The sequence below is a fragment of the Mandrillus leucophaeus genome, unplaced genomic scaffold (genome assembly GCF_000951045.1).
Source record: "Mandrillus leucophaeus isolate KB7577 unplaced genomic scaffold, Mleu.le_1.0 Scaffold163, whole genome shotgun sequence".
NCBI classification, from domain to species: domain Eukaryota; kingdom Metazoa; phylum Chordata; class Mammalia; order Primates; family Cercopithecidae; genus Mandrillus; species Mandrillus leucophaeus.
This window is the reverse complement of record NW_012101621.1, coordinates 2,134,189-2,158,300: the sequence shown is the minus strand read 5'-3', so window position 1 is coordinate 2,158,300 and position 24,112 is coordinate 2,134,189. Positions and strand designations below refer to the sequence as shown.

The following is a 24,112-nucleotide window of genomic DNA, read 5'->3' as shown; positions in this document are numbered from 1 at the left end:
TTGTATTTGAAAACTAGGGTTGTTTCCCTTTGCTTTTATTTTTTTGATATATGTAAAGGTTATTTAAGCAACTTATGAATTATTCAGAAAGCAGTTGTTAACCCTAGATGTTTTACATGCAGTACAGCTAATCCTTACTTATAAGGGAAATCTGAAGTTGCCTTTGAGGATGATTTGAGGGTGTCACACTGCACTATATTGTTTTGTGGATTGGCGTATATTTTAATATATTTGTAATAATTCGGAATGAACTGAACCATTCTTGGAAAGGTAACCATTGATAGTTTTCTCTTGTAATAGTAACTGAGTGAACAGTCATTGCCTTGAATGGGAAGAGTTGAGTTAAAGTGGGATCTGAGGGTGGAGAGTACCAAAGACAGACTTAATGTTATGTCTCAGGAACACTTTAGTGGTACAGAACAGAGTACAAAGATATAGAAGATGAAGTCTTAGCCTTGTAAAAATTTATGAGCCTTTTTAATATTAAAAGGAGAGATGAAGCTCAGCATGGTAGCTCACACCTGTAATTCCAGCACTTTGGGAGGTCAAGGCAGATCACTTGACCCCAAGAGTTCGTCCCTATGAAAAACAGAAAAATTAGCCAGCCTTGGTGGTGCCTGCTACTTGGATGGGAGGATCACCCAAGCTTTGGAAGTCTAGGCTGTATTGAGCCATTATTGCATCACTGCACTCCAGCTTGTATGACAGTGAGATCCTCTCTTAAATAAAATTTAAAAAAAAAAAAGGAAAGATGAGTTGTTTTGTTTCATATTTTCTAATTTTTATGTCTGTGATTTTCTAAACTTTGTATTACCTGGGCATGGTGGTGCCCGCTTGTAGTCATAGTTACTCTTGAGGCTGAGGCAGGAGAATCCCTTGAACCAGGCAGTGGAGGTTTCCGTGAGCCTAGATGGCACCATTGCACTCCAGCCTGGGCGACAAAGCGAAATTATGTCTCAAAAATAAAAAAATTAACTTTGTAGTTTGTTTTACCTGGATACAAAGTTGTCACTAAAATTTTTGCTTTTGTTTTTCAGATATTAACCTGGCTGCAGAGCCAAAAGTGAACCGAGGAAAAGCAGGTGTGAAACGATCTGCAGCGGAGATGTACGGGTCAGTAACAGAACACCCTTCTCCGTCCCCTCTACTCAGGTCCGGAAACTTTATTATTTATAACTGCATTGTGTCCATCAGTGGGCATCTTCTCTATCTGTTTTCTGGATGTGGGGAGGGTTAAGTGTACTGTGTTTTATCTGTGTATAAATAAGGTTTTATTATTTTTGTGTTAATATGTCTCTCTTTTGCCCTAGAGAAAATTACTAGAGAATTAAAAATCCCTGAGGTTTTTGCTATTGATATTTAGGAGTAGTTTGATATTTATAGCATAGCCTGAAATACTTCTACAGAATCGTTGAGCTTCTAAGACACCAGAGAGTAAGAGAGGGAAGAAGTGTGGTATAAGAATGTTTAGTTTACCGTTCTGTTTTTCAGTGTTCAGTTTAACTATGTCGTATGTGGAAATCTTAGTGAATTTTAACCTGAATTACCAATTTGACCACTACATTTCCAGTGGTCTAAGGTGATTGGAATTGAGTGATTTATTGTATGAATGATTGGGGATCATTCAGTGCTAATCTTGTTGATCTATCTGTTGTGGTTTATTTGGCATGGTTCTCCCCTCACCTGATGTTGTGAATTAGTAGCAACGTTTCCAAATTAACCCTTTTCGGTATTTATTTTTCAGCTCCTCTTTTGACTTGGACTATGACTTTCAACGGGACTATTATGATAGGTATGTTAAAAGTGTTTTGTCTTTCTGCTAAACAGCTATTAATGAGAACCATTTTGTTTTTCTAGTTTGTGGTGATGAACATCAAAGATGTTTCCAAACATACTCCCTTTCCTCCAAAAGAAAAAAATAACCTTAAGTAGATTATTAGGTAGGGTGATAATGATTTTAATGCATTATTTCATAATGCCTGTTTCTACTAAAAATACAAAAGAATTCGCTGAGTGTGGTGACTAGGAACTGGGTTATGGGTGGCTTTGGGTAATAGATTTAGAACTGATGATAGCAAATACTAAACAGGAAATAGAATGATGTACTTAAGAGTGTTACCACATTGACAATCTGATATCAGTCTGTTAACATGAAGTAAATGTTAGACTTATTTGGCTTGTTGTGTTTAAACTCATGCAGTATGTGTAAGTATATGGAGCAAACTATTATATGCAATACACTTTAAAAATGCAATATATAAAGCGCATTACTTTATATGAAGCATAGTACTACTATTTGTCTTAGAATACCAGTGTTCCAATCATTAGTATTTTAATGTTATTGCTGTATATAACAATTCTGTCTCTGATTTTGGAGTAAAAATTACTGATTGACAAATGCTTAACGTTTGAACTGAGTTAATCAGTCATGCATGGGAGTTGTGTAAAGGAATCAAGTCAGCTGTTAAATACCATAGAGTATACACTGAAAATGTCAGACATGAAAGTATACAATTTCTGTTTGAGAAATAACGTCATAGAATGTGGCAGGTAGTCATTAAAAGGCCAGAAGAGTAAGGCCTGAAAAAGAATTTAAATCCAGATTGTAAAGGGCCTTGAATGCCCTGTTAAGATGGTGCGGTTGAGCATACTTAATGCATCATCAAAATGTTTTCTTTTTTTTATTTGACATTAGCGGTTTCCTCAGATTGTTGTTTTTTTTGTTGTTGTTGTTGTTGTTTTTTAGGATGGACTCTTGCTCTTGTCACCCAGGCTGGAGTGAAGTGGCGTGATTTTGGCTCACTGCAACGTCCGCCTCCTCGGTTCAAGCTCTTCTCCTGCCTCAGCCTCCCAAGTAGCTGGGATTACAGGCATGCACCACCACTCCCAGCTAATTTTTGTATTTTTAGTAGAGACTGGATTTTACCATGTTGACCAGGCTGGTCTCGATCTACTGAACTCAGGTGATTAACTCACCGTGGCCTCCCAAAGTGCTGGGATTACAAGTGTGAGCCACTGTGCCTGGCCATTTCCTCAGATTTTTACAGTTATGTGTGAACATTTTGAAAACTAAGGAGTTTTGTAATTCTTCATTTTTATTTTTGTTGAAATTTTTGAAATTCTTAAAAATTGGCCGGGCACGGTGGCTCACACCTGTAATCCCAGCACTTTGCGAGGCCAAGGCGGGTGGATCACGGCGTCAGGAGTTCAAGACCAGCCTGGCCAATATGGTGGAACCCTGTCTCTACTAAAAAATAAAAAATTAGCTGGGCGTGGTAGCGTGCACCTGTAGTCCCAGCTACTCGGGAGGATGATGCAGGAGAATCGCTTGATCCCGGGAGATGGAGCTTTCAGTGAGCTGAGATCGCGCCACTGCACTCCAGCCTAGGTGACAGAGTGAGACTCGGTCTCAAAAAATAAAATAAGAATCAATGCAGAACTTCCAGTTGAAAATAAATCAGGACTTTTCTTTACTAATGAACTAAACCCATTTATTCCTGAGATTGCAGTTTTTTGAATTTTTGCAATCAGACCTTGATAATGCAGACCTAACGCAGTAGGGTATAAATAACTCCAACAAGCTTAGCATTCCAGTAATGGAACACTAGGCATAAATGGGTTATTGGTCAGGTGTCTTGAAGGCACCGAAACTCAGTGAGTTTGTCTAAAGCATCTGCCCTTTATCCTTCCTGCACATGGTAATTGCTTGACCACATTTAAAACATACTCATGCCAACTTCTCCTGTAGGGATTCTTAAATAACTGGTCTTTTGCAGACTTTCTTAAGTACTGGAATATTTTTCAGTGCTTTCTGTGCATTCTTTTGTCCAGAGTTGAGAATCATTGTTGCAAAGAGTACGGAAGTGGTTGTATTTCTGTGTATTATTATCCTATTTCTTTGTCATAGCTCAATTCAGACCAATTTAATAAACTCACACTTTGTGGGTATAATTTCAGGGATGTCATGGACTCTCAGTTGATGTTTTAAATTATGAGTGTATCAAGTTTTAGCAGTATACGGTGGCAGTCTTCTCATTAAATAGTTCACGTTAAGAAGTCTTTTCTTGGCAAGGCACATTGTGAATAAGAATGTTTTTGAAAATTTGAGTGGGGACTTTGGAAAACATTAGTTGAGAAAATGAGATACATACTGCAGGGAATCTAAAGAAATCACATGTTTGCAGAAATGTCTTCACATTTCTTACCAATGCCATTGGGTCTTAAATTGGTGACCTCTTCAGTTTTTCAATAGACAAAAATATATTAGGTTGGAGCAAACGTAATTCCGGTTTTGACATTTCTTTGAACGGTAAAAAGCAAAACTGCAATTATTTTTGCCCCAGCTGATGCTAGTAGTTACTGTCTGATATATTGCTGCATATTGTGTGTCAGTGAAAAGTAATGTCTTCTTTTGCTCTATTGAGTTCTATTGAGTGTCAATGAAAAGTAATGTCTTATTTTGTTCTAATGTCAGCTTTTAACGTCTAACTTTTGTTCTAATGTCAGCTAGTAGATAATGATAACTGGTAACTAGTGGAGCAACTAGGTAATAGCTGGCAAAGAGCTGACTTTTATAGTACTGAGATCTTTGTTGGGAAAATGAATTTTAGGAGGTGTCCACATGAAGGGAACTTACTCAAGTTAGGTTGGAGAATTGAGTCCATGTCTTATAGGATAGATGTTAATGAAGGTGAAAGGAGGGAGGAGTGTTTGGTTAGTGGGGAGAGGGGCAGATACAGGAGTTATTTGCTGGTTTGGAAAACATTAGGTCAGTTTGGACCTGAGAAATAGGTTGGGTATAACCTGGTGGAATAACAACTTAGAAAAATGGTATTAATATCTTCTCAGAAGTCATTCTGAAGATTCATCTTCATAAGGTTTAGAGGTTTATTCTAAATGGTAACATAGTGATACTGCATTGACTATGTTGAATTGTTTAATAAAAGAAGGTGGGAAATTGGCTCAGAGGTGTTTGAAAGCTCTGGGTCTTCCTACTCAGATGGGAGTAAAAAATCAGTGTCCAGGAGGTTTTCTTTCTTTTTTTTTTTGAGACGGAGCCGTACTCTGGCACTTAGGCTGGAGTGCAGTGGGTTGATCTCGGCTTACTGCAACCTCTGCCTCCTCCTGGGTTCAAGTGATTCTCCTGCTTCAGTCTCCCAGGTAGCTGGGATTACAGGTGTGCACCTCTACACACAACTAATTTTTGTATTTTCAACTGATTTTTGTCTTTTCAGTGGAGACTGTTGCTCCACGTTGGCCAGGCTGGTCTTGACCTCTTGACCTCAGGTGGTTCCACCCGCCTGGGCTCAAGAGATCTTCCTGCCTTGGCCACGCAAAGTGCTGAGATGACACGTGTGAACCACTGCACCCCACCCTCTTTTAATATTACTCATTTGAAGGCACTGGTTTTGTTTTGTGAAAAGTGGTGTAATAAAAGTGAATTTGTTTTTTTTTTTTTTGAGACGGAGTCTCGCTCTGTCGCCCAGGCTGGATCTCAGCTCACTGCAAGCTCCGCCTCCTGGGTTTACGCCATTCTCCTGCCTCAGCCTCCCGAGTAGCTGGGACTAGAGGCGCCTGCCACCTAGACCGGCTAGGTTTTTATATTTTTTAGTAGAGACGGAGTTTCACTGTGTTAGCCAGGATGGTCTCGATCTCCTGACCTCGTGATCCGCCCGTCTCGGCCTCCCAAAGTGCTGGGATTACAGGCTTGAGCCACCGCGCCCGGCATAAAAGTGAATTTTTATCACGATGTTGGGAATGCACAAGTATTCAAAGCTATAGTTATTGAGGAGTCTTTTAAAAAGTAAGATTGGGAAGTACTCTAAAAATAGATCTTTTAAGCAAGATTGGGAAGTACTCTAAAAATATATCTAAAAATAGATCTGGCATGTACATGAAATTGACGTTCATCAACAGCTACCTTGGCACTATGCTTTTTTTTTGTTTCTGAAACGGAGTCTCATGCTGTCGCCTGGGCTAGAATGCAGTGGTGTGATCTCGGTTCACTGCAGCCTCCGCCTCCTGGTTTCTCACGATTCTACTGCCTCATCCTCCCGAGTAGCTGGGATTACAGGTGCACACCATCACACCTGGCTAATTTTTTGTATTATTAGTAGAGATGGGGTTTTACTATGTTGGCCAGACTGGTCTCGAACTCCTGACCTGTCTTCATGATCCACTCACCTTGGCCTCCCAAAGTGCTGGGATTACAGGCGTGAGCCACTGTGCCTGGCCAAACCTGGCACTATTCTTTAAAAAAATTCTCATAAAAGGCTTGATATATATGTGTTCCGATTTGTGCCACAAATACTACTGTATTTTCATACTAAAACTAGATAAAAACTAGATATATTTTCTTCAGATGTAGTAAATTGCAGCACCACTTTCCCTTATAATTGATCACCTATGAAATTGTTCTCAAATTAGATAGTGGTGATATTGCAGAACTAATAAAAACCACAGAGCAGCACCCTTTTAAATGTTGAATTTTATGGTATGTGAGTGACATTTCAATTGAAAACAGATGTGACATTTCAGTTGAAAAAGGATACATCACTGACTTATGGACAGTCATTCTTTTTTGTCATATCTCGTGGACCCTACACCAGGATACTTGCCAGTTAAAGACATAAATGAAACTCTGGTGCTACCAGCCTCAAAAGGTAACTCCTACGCCTGAGGATGGACACCTTTTAGAATTAAAAGAACTCTCATATTGTGGGACATCTTGCTAGCGTTCATAGAGACTGATTTACTGTCAGCTCTTTTCTTCTCATCTCTTTTTTTTTTCTGTTTTTTGAGACAGAGTCTTGCGCTATTGCCCAGGCCGGAGTACAGTGGCTCGATCTTGGCCCACTGCAGCCTCCACCTCCCAGTTTCAAGTGATTCTCCTGCATCAGCCTCCCAATTAGCTGGGGCTACAGGTGCCTGCCACCATGCCTGGCTAATTATTATTATTATTATTATTTTTTTTCTATTTTTAGTAGAGACGGGGTTTCACTATGTTGGCCAGACTGGTTTCGAACTCCTGACCTCCGGTGATCTGCCTTGGCCTCCCAAAGTGCTGGGATTACAGATGTGAGCCATTGCTCCTGGCGTCTTTCATTCTTATTTGGAGAACTTTGGGCTACATGAAATAGAAAATGCCAATAAATTGGCAGATTTGATAACAGGCTTTATTATGATAGCGGAGACATGGTGCACACCTGGTGAACAAGAAGCCTGGTTCAAAAAGACTGGTTTAGTTCAATGGTCTTTCTGAGGACTTTTTCAGCTTAACTCATTTTGTATATGGTGCATGACTAGTAATACAGTATATAAGTAACTGGAGTATGAAATTCTTTCATTACAGGTTTTCAGAGTGCTGTTATTATTCTATAGCTAAATATATTAATATGTCAGTGCAGTAGAAATAGACAAATCTTCAAGAACTCACAGGTCAAAGGTGACACGTGTAACAAAGATTTGTGAGGGGCCCTAATGCGTTTGGGGAGCAGCCAGCTGTAAAAACAAAATTGTAAAGAATGTTAGTTGTAAAGGCTTTGTATAGCATGTTCTGGGATTGTGTCCTATAGATGATATTTTAGAAACAGCCCTGTGGCTGGAGGAAAAAAGATGTGTTAACATTGTAAATGTTGGAATGGAGAAGAGGAGGTTGGGAGAATTTTTGAAGTAGTAGTAGACACAACAGTAGTATGACATAACATAGAATATGTCTTGATGTGGTTGGTTGGACTAAAGGTATGAAAGTAGATGCTTGTAGGAAAATAATAGTCAAAAGCTGATGTTTTTGAGTAACACCATACCTGAGAGATGGGTTTGTTTATATTTATATTTATGAAAGGAGAGAGTGCCAAAATACGTTATTTGAATTTTGAAAACTGGGGACTTTCTGCATTGAAAGGCGTGTGTTTCAGAGAGTAGGAGACTTCTAGGCTACTTTGAAAAGCTAACAGATGACTCTGAGACGTGTCATTTTAGGTGGAGAGGGCACCCTGGGCTTGGAAGTTTTGGATTTGCTCATAGCTACACTATTAGTTATATCTTTGTTTTGGGAACCTGTGTGTCATACATATAGGTGCCAGAAGGATTTTAGATGGTGACATAGATTAGTATACACTTTTGACATAAATCAGTTATTAGACTATTTTGTTTTTTGAGACATGATCTGGCTCTGTTGCCCAGGCTCAAGTGCGGTGGCACATCACAGCTCACTGCAACCTCTGCCTCCCGGGTTCAAACAATTCTCCTACCTCAGCCTCCTGAGTAGCTGGGACTACAGGCACATGCCACCATGGCTGGCTAATTTTTGTATTTTTAGTAGAGATTAGGTTTCGCTGTGTTGCCCAGGCTGATCTTGAACTCCTGAGCTCAAACGATGTGTCCACCTTGGCCTCCAAAAAGTGCTAGGATTATAGGCGTGAGCCCTGGCATCTGGCTGGACTTAAATTTTGATAAAATGTTTATTTCTTAGTATTCCTTTTAGATTAGTTTCTTATTGTGTCCTGGACTTGTTGAATAGGTGGGAGATACTTCTTTGTAGGAGAAGCATTTCGGTCTGAATCAATCTGCTGTATGACTGAGTTGAGTGGTGGTCTGATTAAATTTTTACCCAATACTGGTGTTTACAAATCTTCTTGAGGGCATTCTTCAGGTAGATTTTGTTAGCCTCCTTGGTGTTGCTTTTCTTTTTGAGATGGAGTCTCACCCTGTTGGCCCAGACTGGAGTGCAGTGGCGCGATCTCAGCTCACTGCAGCCTCTGCCTCCTGGGTTCAAGCAATTCTCCTGCCTCAGCTTCCTGAGTAGCTGGGATGACAGGCACACACCACCACTCCCGGCTCTTTAGTAGAGACGGGGTGTTTGGTTGGCTGGGCTGGTCTGGAACACCTGACCTAGAGATCCGGCTGCCTCAGCCTCCCAAAGTGCTGGGATTACAGGCGTGAGCCATCATGCCCAGCTGGTGTTGCTTTTTCTTTCCTTAATTAGCGTTACTGAGATTTAATTCATATACCAGAAGATTCATCCATTTAAAGTATACAGTTCACTTTAGTAAATTCAGAGTTGTGCAGTTAGGAACATGATCTAATTTTAGAACATTCTATCACACTACAAATTATTTCTGTACGGATTTGCCTATTTGGGGCATTCCTATAAGTGGAATTGTACAATATATGTCTTGTGACTGGCTTTGTCCTCTTAGAATATTTTCATGGTTCATCCATGTTGTACCATGTATCAGTACTTCCTTTCCTTTTATGGTTACTCCATTTTGTTATTCTTTAGTCAGTTGATGGACATTTGAGTTTTTTGGTACATCTTTGAAAATGCCGCTGTGGCCAGGCATAGTGGCTCCCGCCTGTAATCCCAGCACTTTGGGAGGCCCGGGACAGGACACATCACGAGGTCAGGAGGTCGAGACCATCCTGGCTAACACGGTGAAACCCCCTCTCTACTAAAAACACAAAAAATTAGCCAGGCCTTGTGGCAGGCGCCTGTAGTCCCAGCTACTGGTGAGGCTGAGGCAGGAGAATGGCGTGAACCTGGGAGGCGGAGCTTGCAGTGAGCTGAGATTATGCCACTGCACTCCAGCCTGGGCGATAGAGCGAGACTCCGTCTCCCAAAAAAAAAAAAAAAATCTGCTATGGAGATTGGTATGCAAATTTTTGTATGGTCATGTGTTTTCATTTCTTTTAAGTATGTATACCTAGGAGAAGTGCTGGTTTGTATGATGATTATATGGTCAGCCTGACCAACAGCCAAACTGTTTACTAAAAGTGGCTGTACGCTTTTATATTCTCACCAGTCATGTGGAAGGTTCCAGTTCCTCCGCTTACATTCATAGCTGTCTCTTGCTTTTATCCATTCTAGAGTGTAGTGGTATCTCAGTCAGAATTTAATTGCATTTTCTTCAAAAATATTGAATGTCTTTTCATGTGCTTTCCAGCTCCCCCCCTTGTTTTTTTGAAACCGAGTCTCCCTCTGTCACCCAAGCTGGAGTGCAGTGGCGTCATCTCAAGCTCTGTCTTCTGAGTTCACACCATTCTCCTGCCGCAGCCTCCTGAATAGCTGAGACTACAGGCACACGCCACCATGCCTGGCTAATTTTTTTGTATTTTTAAGTAGAGACGCGGTTTCACCGTGTTTGCCAGGATGGTCTCAATCTCCTGACCTCGTGATCTGCCTGCCTTGGCCTCCCAAAGTGCTCGGATTACAGGTGTGAGCCACTGCCCCTGGCCCAGCCATCTGTTTACTCTTCCACAAATGTATTCAGATGCTTTGCCGATTTTTGTATAGGATTTGTTATATATTCTGGAAACAAGACTTTGAATACAACATCTGACACTGCCCCCTTTACCTCCCAGTTTCAAAGGATCATCCTGAGTTCCTGGAATACAGGTGCCACCACCACACTTGACTTTTTTTTTTTTGTATTTTTAGTAGAGACGGGGTTTCACCATGTTGCCCAGGCTGGTCTCAAACTCCTGGTATTAGTCACTGGGCCTGGCCAACAGCTGATTTAAAAAAAAAAAAAACTTGAAAATATATTCAATTTTTTGGTAAAGTATGATATTCAACTTTTATCTGATTTTCGTTGGGAAATCCTCTCCCTTGGTCCTTATCAAGCTAGAAAATCAAAACAGCAATCCTCTGGCTTTTCAGCTATTACATAGATAGGGTTTGGTTTGTTACACATTGTTGATTGTGTGATTTATGGATTACTATTTCCTAGAAGCAGTTGGGAACTTCATTTATTTACTCAACAATTATTTGTTATGATCCTGCTGTGAGGCATTGTATATAGCAGGAATACTATAATAAGAAATAGAGGCCGGGAGCGAAAGCGGTGGCTCACGTCTGTAATCCTAGCATTTTGAGAGGCCGAGGCAGGTGGATCACCTGAGGGTCAGGAGTTCGAGACCAGCCTCGCTAACATGGTGAAACCGCATTTCTACCAAAAATACAAAAAATTAGCTGGGCGTGGTGGCATAAGGCATAATGTCTTTAGCTTTCACTTTGAATGAGATGGGAAGCTATTAGACGCTTTGTGAAGAGAATGGGATGGTCTTACTCATATTTTAACAAGATCACTCTTATTGAGAAAGATAATGGGTGGCTATTAGATTTATCCACCAGACAAGCAGTGATTTTTGGTGGGACCACAGAAACGGCAATGGGAGTGTTGAAAAGCAGATGGGGCCGGGCGCGGTGGCTCAAGCCTGTAATCCCAGCACTTTGGGAGGCCGAGACGGGCGGATCACGAGGTCAGGAGATCGAGACCATCCTGGCTAACTTGGTGAAACCCCGTCTCTACTAAAAAATACAAAAAACTAGCCGGGCGTGGTGGCGGGCACCTGTAGTCCCAGCTACTCGGGAGGCTGAGGCAGGAGAATGGCGTAAACCCGGAAGGCAGGGCTTCCTGTGAGCTGATATCCGGCCACTGCACTCCAGCCTGGGCAACAGAGCCAGACCAGACTCCGTCTCAAAAAAAAAAAAAAAAAAGAAAAAAAAAAAAGCAGATGGATTTTGAAGGTGATGCTGAGAAATTTGCTTGTGTTGTGAGGCCTGAGAGAGGAATCAGAGTTGTAGCCAATGTTTTTGTCTGGACAACTGGAATTATGGAATTTACAGTGATAGTGATTGGGAGGAGCTAAGGTGAGGAGCAAATATCATAGATCAGTTGTGGACATGTTAAAGTTGATCCATTTAGAGAGAGATTAAGCAGTTGTTTATATGGTTCTAAGGGAGTCATCTGCTTAGAGTTTATAAAACCACAATACTGGATGAGTGGAAACAGAAAAGAGATTCTGGGGGTACTGTGACCTTTAAAGAATGTGGTGATAAGGAAAAAATGAGCAAAGGAGATTGAAAATGCCAAAATGAAAAATAGGACAAAACATAGAAGCATGAAGTATCTTGGAAGCTGTATGAACATATGTCAAAAGAGTAGAAAGGCAAACGAGCTCTGTCACATGTCATTAATAGTTCAAGTAGTGGGAGAATTTAGAAAATGTCTTTTTGAATTAGCAGTGTCATTGGTGACCTTTGACAAAGGTAGGTACTGGTAAAGGCAGAAATCTCACACAGGTATTTCAGGTGAATGGAAAGGTAGAAATTGGAGTCAGCATAGAAAACATACAATAAAAATCACCCTTTTGGTGTATAATTCCTGCATCAGATTTGATTTACAAAATGCATAGTCATAAAACCATCACTATAACCAAGATAGAAATAGTTCCCAATTCTCTGAAATACACCTTTGTCTTCAACCACTTTTCCTTCACTCTGTTCCCTAGCAATCATATCTGTTCCTTGAAAACAATTTTATTGTAAGGATTTTTTTGTATTTTATTTTATTGTATTTTATTTTTGTAATTTATTTTATTGTATTTTACTCTTCTATCTTGATAAAATGAGAATAAAGGCATGAGAATAAAGGAATCATTGGGCTCATGTTCTTCAAAATACTGTTATGTAATTTCAGCTTTATTTTAAAAATACTTAATTTTTTTCTTTTTATTTTTTTTCTTTTTCTTTTCCTTCCTTCCTTCCTTCCCTCCCTCCCTCCTTCCTTCCTTCCTTCCTTTTCTTCCTTTTCTTCCCTCCCTCCCTTCCTCCCTTCCTCCCTTCCTTGTAAATGCTTCGCTCTGTCGCCAGGCTGGAGTGCAGTGGCGTGGTCTTGGCTCACTGCAGCCTCCGCCTCCTGGGTTCAAGTGATTCTCCTGCCTCCGCCTCCCAAGCAGCTGTGATTACAGGCACACGCCACCATACCCGGCTCTAATTTTTGTATTTTTGTAGAGATATGGGGTTTCACCATGTTGGCCAGGCTGGTCTTGAACTCCTGACCTCATGATTGGCCCACCTCGGCCTCCCAAAGTGCTGGGATTACAGGCATGAGCCAATGCAATTTTTTTTCTTTGTCTCACAGGCTGGTCTTGATCTCCTGGGCTCAAGCAGTCTGCCTGCCTTGGCCTTCCAAAGTGCTGGGATTACACAGAGCCACTGCATGCGACTCAATTTCAGTTTTTTTTTTTGGAGACAGAGTGTCGCTTTGTCTCCCAGGCTGGAATGCAATGGTGGGATCTCAGCTCACTGCAACCTCTGCCTCCCAGGTTCAAGCAGTTCTCGTGCCTCAGCCCCCTGAGTCCTGAGTAGCTGGGACTATAGGTGCGTGCCACACACCCTGCTGATTTTTTGTATTTTAGTAGAAACTGGGTTTCACCATGTTGACCAGGCTGGTCTCTTTAACTCCTGACCTCAGGCAATCCGTCTGCCTCTGCCTCCGAAAGTGCTAGGATTAAAGGCATGAACTACTACGCCTAGCCTCAATTTCAGTTGTTTAAAAAATAAAAATTGCACCACACTGTTGGTTTAAAATTTTATCTTTGGTGAACATCGATACTGACATATGGGAGTATGTGTATTGTTGAATATCATGACAAATGAATAATGTTAAAATTCTTTGGTACTGCGCACGGTGGCTCATGCCTGTAATTGCAGCACTTCGGGAGGTTGAGACTGGTGGAGTTCACGACCAGCATGGCTAATAACATGGTGAAACTCCATCTCTACAAAAATTACAAAACCTAGTTTGGCTTGTTTTGGTAATTTTCGTGTACCTGTAATCCAAGCTACTTGGGAGGCTGAGGCCATATACAGAAGAAAAGCCAGGGATTCTTTTTTTCCCCCTTTCTTAAAACAGTTTTCAATCCAGTCAAGTTTCTGAATTGAGGATTGATCTAGGACTCAAGCAACCTGCATGTTACAGACTAGATTCTTTTTGACTCAGAAAGTTTTCAGGTGCATTTTCAAATTGTCTGGTTTTGTGTTAAGATAGTTTCCTAATGAAATCACTTTTTCCCTCAATATACTATCTTGCATATTTTAAGATGTCAAATTTTATTCCTCTTAAAATAAGTATGTACATTTAATGTATTTTTTCTTCTCTGTTTCCAAGTTGTCAGTCAGTGGAGCCATTTTCAGTCAAATGACTTAGAATTTGCAAAAATATCCCTAAATACTAATATCTGTAATTCTTTCTGATAGAATATTACAGAACCAATTATTGATTGATGCTATTGGCTCAATATAGGAGCTATTGCTACCTATTCTTGGTAGTAGGGATGTATGTGGTGTTCCCCAACCCGTATCAGTGATCTTTGGACAAGGCTAACCCAACAATGTGGTAATAACCTGTTTCCATTTTTTCCCCCTTAATTACCAGAATTATATTTTCTTTAAAAATTATGTTAGTTTCCCCATGTGGTGAATACCTTGTATAGCTCCAGTGGTGAGCAAATGAGATACTGGTTTACAATTTAATCATTTTATATTTTAAATGAGTGGTGCTTGCAGTTGATAGTATCTGGGTAAACTGGTGCTAGACTAACCAAGACAGATGTTTGTGGTGAAGTACTTGCAAATAACATTAGAAATCATCTATTTCAGTTTAGAAATAAAACACAAGGTACAGAAATTTTGCTGGTTGATTTTATTTTTAAGCACAAAAGCAAGAATTCCAACTACATTATGAATAGATTTTATTCTTGGTCACAGTTTGACGTATTGTTATTTAAATTGTAATGTAAACCTATATTAAACTTTTATATCAGTTTTTCTTTTTATCCACACAGTTAAGAGTTTGAGGCAGATGTCTGTCATCAATTGGTAGTTCATAAAAACGGCTTCTTTGGTTCTCTTAATTTTTGTTTTGAGACAGAGTCTTACCCTGTGATCCATGCTGGAGTGCAGTGGTGCGATCTTGACATACGACCTCCACCTCTTAGGTTCAAGCGATTCTTGTCCCTCAGCCCCCTCAGTACCTGAGATTACAGGAGTGTGCCACCACACCTGGCTAAGTTTTTGTATTTTTAGTAGACACTGGGTTTCACCATGTTGGTCAGGCCTGTCTCCATCTCCTGGCCTCAAATGAGCAGCCCACCTTAGCCTCCCAAAGTGCTGGGATTACAGGTGTGAGCCACCCTGTCTGGCAAAATCTGTTGACATTTTTAAGATGAGAACCAGCTGTGGTCCATTAAGTAAGTCCATGCACCAAATGATAGCTTTATTAATAGATTAACTTCTAATTTTTTCTACTCTGGTATAGTGTTGACATGTCTTATTAGTCAGGTTTTTGAGGCTCAGGAAATGTCACTGTGTTGCAGCTAATGTCTTACGGTCAGAATTTCGATTTAAGAATCTTCCCTTTGAAAACCTTTTCTTAGTACGTGTCTTGTAATGCTTTTACATTTGGAGATTGGGGTAGACATTCTTTGTCTTTTTTTTTTGTGGTAGGGGAGATAAAAGCTTTTACTCTGTCTCCCAGGCTGGAGCACAGTGGCTCTCTGCAACCCCCGCTGCTTCCTTCCTCTGTTCAAGCCTCCTGAGTAGCTGAGATTACAGGTGTGCCACTGCATCCAGCTGGTGTGTTTTGTCTTTTTTTTTTCTTTTCTTTTTTTTAAAAGACGGAGTCTTGCTCTGTCACTGAGGCTGGAGTGCAATGACATGATCTCAGCTTACTGCAACCTCTGCCTTCTGGGTTCAAGCAGTTCTCCTGCCTGAGCCCTCCTGAGTAGCTGGAATTACAGGTGTGTGCCAGCATGCCCAGCTAATTTTGGTATTTTTAGTAGAGATGGGATTTCACCATGTTCTTCAGGCGTTTCTTGAACTCCTGGCCTCATGATCTGCCTGCCTCCACCTCCCAAAATGTTGGGGTTACAGGCATGAGTTTCCATGCCTGGCTGGTGTGTTTTGTCTTTTTTGTTTTGTTTTGTTTTTTGAGGTGGAGTTCGCTCTGTTGCTCAGGCTGGAGTGCATTGGCCAGATCTCAGCTCACTGGAAGCTCCGCCAGTCTCCCAAGTAGCTGGGACTACAGGCGCCCGCCACCTCGCCCGGCTAGTTTTTTTGTATTTTTTAGTGGAGACGGGGTTTCACAGTGTTAGCCAGGATGGTCTCGATCTCCTGACCTCGTGATCCGCCCATCTCGGCCTCCCAAAGTGCTGGGATTACAGGCTTGAGCCACCGCGCCCGGCTGTGTTTTGTCTTAATCTGTTCAGGTAATTAATGTCTCTAGAGTGTTTTAATTTCTTTCAAGAGGTAGTTAATTACTTTTAATCTGACTTGATTTTATGCCAACACTTAACCATCGAGTTTGATTATGGGTACAGTTATAATTCTCCTAGAGATAATTCTTTTTCCCCTGGTAAAAGATTTTAAACAGCCTAGGCTTAATCAGTAAATAATCAGCAGCTATTGTTGCCTATTGTATAGCTTTCTCAGTGAGAATTTCTAGTTAATTTTTAGCTGGTGCTTGAAGTAGTCATACTGAGCTTCTTAATATATATCCCTTTTAACTTAAAGGTTGTCACAACTATGTATGTTTTTTTTCTATTTTCACACTTATCCTCAACATTTTTCGAGGCAAGGACTACTTCCTCAAATGTGAATGAGAGTCCATTTCTGCCTGAGCAGCATTCTGTGTAACTAAAAGTCCTTTAAGCCCTACTGGCTGAAATAGTGTGAAATATTTTTCTTCAGAAAAGTAGAGAATTTGACTCCTGATTGTGTTCATGGGACTGTTACATAGATTCAAAACAAAATTGTATTACTTGCTTCATTTTGGTTATGGTCAGATGAAATAGTAGGTTTTAAAAGGAAATTCCAGTGACAGTAGGGAACTAGGTAGCTAGCTCGTTGGTTTAGATGCAGGTGCCGGTGAAGGTTAGTGGCTTAGGAGGTAGATTAGATATATCCATTGGACTGGGGCTTAAGCTCAGTTTAATGCTCATGGATACGGATAACTCATTTTGATTTACCTCCAGAAATTGTTATTACGCAATTTGTGCAAGTGTTATCTCACACAAAGGGTATCAGTTTCTGAACACTGATATTTTATAGTTTCTGTATCAAACTTTGAAATATTTTGGTCAAAAAGAGCAAAAGTTTGACAAAATGGGAAAGTAGTGATAATAAAAAGTTAGTTTTTTTTTTTTTTTTTGCGTTAATTCCCATGAATGGATTAAACTAACAGATTAACCATACTTAGGGGAAATGCCAACTTTTTTTTCTTTTTCTTTTGAGACAGTGTTGCTCTGTTCCCCAGGTTCAAGTGCCGTGGTGCAGTCATGGTATTCTCTCACCTCCTGGGCTCAACCAGTCTTCCCACCTCAGCTTTCCTTGCTCTTTTTTAATTTAGGAAAATGTTCCTGTCCATAGCCACTCTTGGGACAAGATTAAACATTACTTTGTTGATCTAGCGTGGAAAACACTTTAGGTTAACAGGGGAGAGAATTAGCAATGAGATCTTGTAAATGTTTTTACTACAGGAAGATTGGAGATACTACAACTCAGAATAACTTGCCACCATTGTATATGTATAAGAGGGAGTATCATGACAAAGATGATTCATAAAATTTTTAAAGTTCTTGATTACATCACATTTATTTTTTAAGAAATCTTTGGAGTTAGGCAGAGCAGTTGGTAGGTGTATTTTTATAGAGTACCTGGGCCTTTGCATTAAGTTAGTTGCATTTTTAAAAACCTTGTAGAATTAAAGGACTTTTTCATATGTTGCCACAATGGAAATGACAATGTGGAATGTATAAAGTTTAGAACTGATGTCCATGTAAGAAGTATTTGTTCTGTTTTGAATTTTCTCTTTACAAATGTAAGTGTACCAAGCTACTGCTTTGGAGTATCTTTATCAATCACTGGGATACTAAATTTATTATTATAAGACATTTGAAATTAAGATTTCTTTTTTTTTTTTTTTTTTCCCGAGACGTAGTCTCGCTCTGTTACCCAGGCTGGAGTGCAGTGGCCGGATCTCAGCTCACTGCAAGTTCCGCCCCCTGGGTTCACGCTATTCTCCTGCCTCAGCCTCCTGAGTAGCTGGGACTACAGGTGCCCGCCACCTCGCCCGGCTAGTTTTTTGTATTTTTTAGTAGAGATGGGGTTTCACTGTGTTAGCCAGGATGGTCTCGATCTCCTGACCTCGTGATCCGCCCATCTCGGCCTCCCAAAGTGCTGGGATTACAGGCTGGAGCCACCGCACCTGGCCTGGAATTAAGATTTCTAATAGAAACATCAGTTAGTTGAGCAACCAGTATTTATTTGAGTGCTAAGTGTGTACTGGCCAGTGAATTTAGACACAGGTAAATAGTGAACAAGATAGACAGTGGTCTCTGCCCTGTTGGAATTAAGTGTAAATTTAGTTAGAAATAATACTACCTGTTTTTATATGAGATATTTTATATCAGTAGTATTTATACCCAGCCAACACATTTTGCTATGATTCCCAGTTACATGAAATTGCCCTGATTTTATAGATCTGAAATTTTATGTGGTTCAACCTTTTATCACTAGTTGTAATAATTTTTGTGCTTCTGTGGGTGAAAAGAATCAGATTTCGCTAATGCTAAATACCACTGTTTACATACCCTTTTAATTGGAACCTTTTTAAGAGTATTTGAATTGTTTTTTGTAATGTATATATGAAAAGAATAAGATCCAAACAAAGGCTATTCATTATAATAAATGCCCTGTTAATACTTCCACTAGTACAGAGAAACCATTTATATCCAGTGCTAAAGGCCAGCCAACCATATAATTTGATATGTATGATTTTCGTAAGGAAAAGTTGCTGCAATATTAAAACTATTTTATATGCCTAGGTAAAGAAATAATAGGATAAGATTTCTAAACCCCACTATGGAGATTTTTGCTGGCCTTCTTAATGAAATTTAATAAAAAGAAATGACTGAGAGACAATATTCGTTTATTATTTATCATAAGGTATGTTGAATTGTGCTGAGATAATGTTAGGTTTGAATGAATTCCATTTTCCGTTTATCCAATAGGATGTACAGTTACCCAGCACGTGTACCTCCTCCTCCTCCTATTGCTCGGGCTGTAGTGCCCTCGAAACGTCAGCGTGTATCAGGAAACACCTCACGAAGGGGCAAAAGTGGCTTCAATTCTAAGAGTGGACAGCGGGGATCTTCCAAGTCTGGAAAGTGTATGTATTATTTCATTTTGTGATTTTGGTATCTCTTGTGTTTTGAAATAGAGAAGCTAATGCAGTTAAAATATTGTTGTGCCACATGACTTTGTGTATTCAAAATAATGGAAGAGGCCAGCTGTGTGGTGGCTCATGCCTGTAATCCCACCACTTTGGGAGGCCCAGCAGGCGGATCACCTGAGGTCGGGAGTTCGAGACCAGCCTGTCCAACATGGAGGAACCCCATCTCTACTGAAAATACAAAAAATTAGCCAGGGATGGAGGTGCATGCATATTATCCTAGCTAATTGGGAGGCTGAGGCAGGAGAATCGCTTTTACCCAGGAGGCAGAGGTTGCAGTGAGCCGAGATTGTGCCATTGCATTCCAGCCTGGGTGATAAGAGCGAACTCCATCTCAAGAAAAATAATTTTAAAAATCCAAAATAATGGAGGAGACGAGATTGTGACTGAGTGGCCAATTCTAGACTGCAACAGCTAGGTGATTTGAAAGATGTCATTTGACTTTATTTAGTTGAGGTGTGTGTTAAGTTTCTGAGGGTTTTTTTGTGGGTTATTTAAAAACTAAAATTCAGATAGTGTTCAATATATTGATTTTTAAACTTTTCTGTATTGAACTCCTGTAACTGGAAATATGGAAGGCAGTAAAACAACAGAAGGTCTGATGCAGTGACTTACGCCTGTAGCCCCAGATGCTTAGGGGGAGGCTAAGACCCTGGGGATCTAGGCTGTGGTGGGAGGATTGCATGAGGCCCGGAGTTCACTGTGATCATACCTGTGAATAGTCACTGCACTCAGAACTGGGCAATGTAGCGAAAACCCAAGTCTAAAAGATACTTTAAAAAAAAAAATTACAGTAAGTAATTATAAGCTTTATAGTAGAACCAAGGGCCTTTATTACAGGGAAATCTGTACTGGCTCTGTTTCTCCCTGGGTGCTCCTGATGTAGTCTAGTGCCAGTGTATTTGCTAACTCATATCTTCTGTACATTTGATTTTAATCCATTATTTTGTTTATGTTAAAGTGAAAGGAGACGACCTTCAGGCCATTAAGAAGGAGCTGACCCAGATAAAACAAAAAGTGGATTCTCTCCTGGAAAACCTGGAAAAAATTGAAAAGGAACAGAGCAAACAAGCAGGTAAATGGGTTTTCTGCTTGTTGGGTATATAGTTGGGTTAGTTACGTAAGGCACTTGAAAGTGTATGTTGGAATAGTGGAATATAAAGCAATGTAATATGAAACTTGGGGAGTGTGAATTGGGAAGGCTATTTGTGTGGGAGGATTTAGATTTGTGCTGCAGTTCTGTGATCCTTAGTGGGGATTGTCTACATCCTGTGGACATTACTGCCCCTAGACAGACTTGTCCTTCTCATCCCCAGTAGAGATGAAGAACGATAAGTCAGAAGAGGAGCAGAGCAGCAGCTCCGTGAAGAAAGATGAGACTAATGTGAAGATGGAGTCTGAGGGGGGTGCAGATGACTCTGCTGAGGAGGGGGACCTACTGGATGATGATGATAATGAAGATCGGGGGGATGACCAGGTGAAAACCACGGGAAAGGAAAGAAAAAGGTGGTGGAGGGGGGCTCAGGGACACATGGAGTGCCTCTAACTCCATCCTATTTGTGTCTGTTTCTCACAGCTGGAGTTGATCAAGGATGATGAAAAAGAGGCTGAGGAAGGAGAGGATGACAGAGACAGCGCCAATGGCGAGGATGACTCTTAAGCACATAGTGGGGTTTAGAAATCTTATCCCATTATTTCTTTACCTAGGCGCTTGTCTAAGATCAAATTTTTCACCAGATCCTCTCCCCTAGTATCTTCAGCACATGCTCACTGTTCTCCCCATCCTTGTCCTTCCCATGTTCATTAATTCATATTGCCCCGCGCCTAGTCCCATTTTCACTTCCTTTGACGCTCCTAGTAGTTTTGTTAAGTCTTACCCTGTAATTTTTGCTTTTAATTTTGATACCTCTTTATGACTTAACAATAAAAAGGATGTATGGTTTTTATCAACTGTCTCCAAAATAATCTCTTGTTATGCAGGGAGTACAGTTCTTTTCATTCATACATAAGTTCAGTAGTTGCTTCCCTAACTGCAAAGGCAATCTCATTTAGTTGAGTAGCTCCTGAAAGCAGCTTTGAGTTAGAAGTATGTGTGTTACACCCCCACATTAGTGTGCTGTGTGGGGCAGTTCAACACAAATGTAACAATGTATTTTTGTGAATGAGAGTTGGCATGTCAAATGCATCCTCTAGAAAAATAATTAGTGTTATAGTCTTAAGATTTGTTTTCTAAAGTTGATACTGTGGGTTATTTTTGTGAACAGCCTGATGTTTGGGACCTTTTTTCCTCAAAATAAACAAGTCCTTATTAAACCAGGAATTTGGAGAAAAAAAACCCTGGTTTTTTATTTTTGTATTTTATTATTGTTTACTTCAAACTTTGTTTTACAGCGTCCTCCACAAAACCTCTAGAATGTACTAGATACATTTTTCTTGGAGTCATAATCATGATACATACCAACACAACACTACTCAAATTATATTTCATTGAGTTGCATGTTGCATTGAGGAGTCAAATAACTTGACATACAGTGGCGATTGTTTTTCAAAATGGCTTTTACATCCTAATGAAAGTTCAGTGCTTTGTGGTCCAACTGGCACCCTTTTTGAGGTTTTTGTTGTGTGCTAAATTGTTTTGTCCTTAAATAGGAGAGACTCAAAAACAAGATTTCAGGAAAATTGCAACAGCTGGACAATGGAACTCCCCCTGCTTGCTTCTGTTTTGTTCTTTTAATTACTATTTATAGCCTCAGTTACCTTCTGAATTCTGAAGTGTATATCTCCATGTTACTGAAAACGAGAAAACTCTTATTTCCTGATACTCCACAGTCTTGCCTTCCCAGGTGATTGAGAACATAAAGAATGTTACATTTATTTTACCCTAAATGATCTTTTACCGCTATTAGCTGATTTTTGTGTTTTCCCTCAACTTTATTAATTACAGTTATTGTATTTTTAGCATCCAGTCTTACTTAAAATGAATATATTAAACAGCTACCAGTGTTGTGATACCTCATCCTTGAAAGGCTTAGTTGATTTGTGTTTTAAACTTCAGTTTTTCCAGCACAGCAGAAAATGGCGTTTATAATTTTTGTGCACACAAACCTTGGATTCCCCTATAAAGTTGCTGTTGTTTCATAGCATGCAGCACTGGCCTTTTTTCATCCTACTCATTACAGGCAAAACTCATGTCTTATTTATAAGGATTTTATAGATCATTTTCTATATCAGGTGACACAAGCAGAAAAGAATGAAGAGGCTGAACTATGAACTACCCTTGGAGCCCATATACATGATATAGGCAATTTCTTTTGTATGTTAATTCGGTCAAAAATACTACCCACTTGATGTTTTCTGATCTGATGTGAGCTCATGTTACATAGACTTTTAGTAAGTAACCCATGACTAGAAAATAAACTGGATGCTTAGGAGAGAGTGTCAGATGTATAAGATGCTAATAAAACATGTTTAATATTATGTTGTTAGCTGTAAGTTTTTGGGAAATACTGGAAAAATTAGTCCACAATCAAGTGTCTACTTTTCACTTCACTGTAGGGCCTCTTTCCCCGCACAGAGCAGTCTATTTAGCTGTGAATGCCACAATCTGCAGATGCTCAAGTCCCTTACATAAAATGGCATAGTATTTGTATGTAACCTATGCATATTCTCCTGTATACTTTAAATCATCTCTACATTAAAATACCTGATAAAATGTAAATGGTATGTAAATAGTTGTAACTACTTTTATTTGTATTGTTACTTTTTAAAGTTTTTTTCTTTACTAGTATTTTCGATCTATAGTTGGCTGAATCTGCATGTGTAAAACCCACGAACACAGAGGGCCAACTATACATTTAATTCTGTAGGAAAGCAGATATTGAATGAAGCTGTGGAAAGCACTTAATATTAGGTTGGTGCAAAAGTAATTGTGCCTTTTGCCATTACTTTTAATTAGCCGCAGTTACTTTTGCAGATAGCTGTAGAGCATGATCACACATTGAAAATCTACACATACATATGGTAGGGTTATTGTTGGAATACTAACATCTCTAGTTTGTGTTGATGAGGAAGTCGTTTCACATTCTTGGTTTTAGGCTACTGTGGATTAAATTTCCTCATGTGTTTAAGACAACAGTACTCTAGGTTTTCTATAATCAACAGGTGTGCTCATTTAATACTTTGACATTTAGGTTCCTAGGCCAAAACTGTAGCAAAGTAGAGACCGGGATTGAAATACCATATGGTAAAATGCTTTTTGAAATCTGATCCAATGCAGATAAGTACAGACTTTTTGGGAAAGGGGCTAGTGTTTTTAAAGACCATTTATCAGATGATATGCTTTTAGTCGGTGTGACATTACTTAACCCTGGGCCCTGCAAAGTAGGAATTGAGTTGACTCTAGAAATTGAGAATAGTAGGCATGGCGGTGCAGGTAAAGGGGTTAGATTTGACAGTCAGTTAATAATTGAGGGATTTCTGATTTAATAATTGAGGGATTTCAGATTGATAGTCTGATTACACTAGTTGGAAGTAAGATTTAAAAGTAAAAACATTTTAATTTGGGATAAAATTCAGAACACAAGTTTCTTAATATGCCATGAAATCTAAGAAAATGTCCTGCAATCATTCAGGAATGCAGTTTTCATTCAGGGTTAGAAAGCAGGAGAGGAGGTAGATGAATAAAACATCCATAATAACATTTTTTTCTGATGCTGCATAATGTATAATTGGGCAACTCTGGAGCCCTCTGCCTAGGGAACTTAATCATTTGCCATTGTCTCAGTGGGATGAGCTAACTGAAAGTGGTCGGGTGGGAATGGATTCTAAATTTGGGATTCTTAAAAAGAGGGTTCATCTTAGATTTCACTTCTGATGTTAATATTACCCGATCATGCGAGACCTGCAAAGACTGTGTGATGAGTACTTATTATGTGGTTTAAAGTCTCTTTTTCAGAGGGAACGGGGTGTAATAGAAAAGGAAAGTAATGTAAATGGGAACACAAAGGTGGTAAATTGGAAGGAAATGAATGGGTGTC

The 24,112-nt window shown here is 39.8% G+C and overlaps 1 protein-coding gene across 9 annotated transcripts in view; it reads left to right on the top strand.

Annotated features, from left to right (window-relative positions):
• Positions 1 to 21,411, top strand: part of HNRNPC (heterogeneous nuclear ribonucleoprotein C (C1/C2)) — a 64,669-nt gene extending 43,258 nt beyond the window's left edge. For 3 of the 9 annotated variants that reach the window (XM_011976245.1, XM_011976246.1, XM_011976248.1), the window contains 6 exons: positions 1,038 to 1,113; positions 1,745 to 1,792; positions 18,856 to 19,013; positions 20,038 to 20,151; positions 20,393 to 20,553; positions 20,653 to 21,411. In XM_011976245.1, the coding sequence (XP_011831635.1) occupies positions 1,038 to 1,113; positions 1,745 to 1,792; positions 18,856 to 19,013; positions 20,038 to 20,151; positions 20,393 to 20,553; positions 20,653 to 20,736 (641 nt within the window). In that variant the 3' untranslated portion in view covers positions 20,737 to 21,411. Of the gene's footprint in view, positions 1 to 1,037; positions 1,153 to 1,744; positions 1,793 to 18,855; positions 19,014 to 20,037; positions 20,152 to 20,392; positions 20,554 to 20,652 lie in introns of all 9 variants that reach the window. The other 6 variants (XM_011976241.1, XM_011976242.1, XM_011976243.1 and 3 more) reach the window with 4 other exon arrangements.
• The last annotated feature ends 2,701 nt before the right edge of the window (positions 21,412 to 24,112 follow it).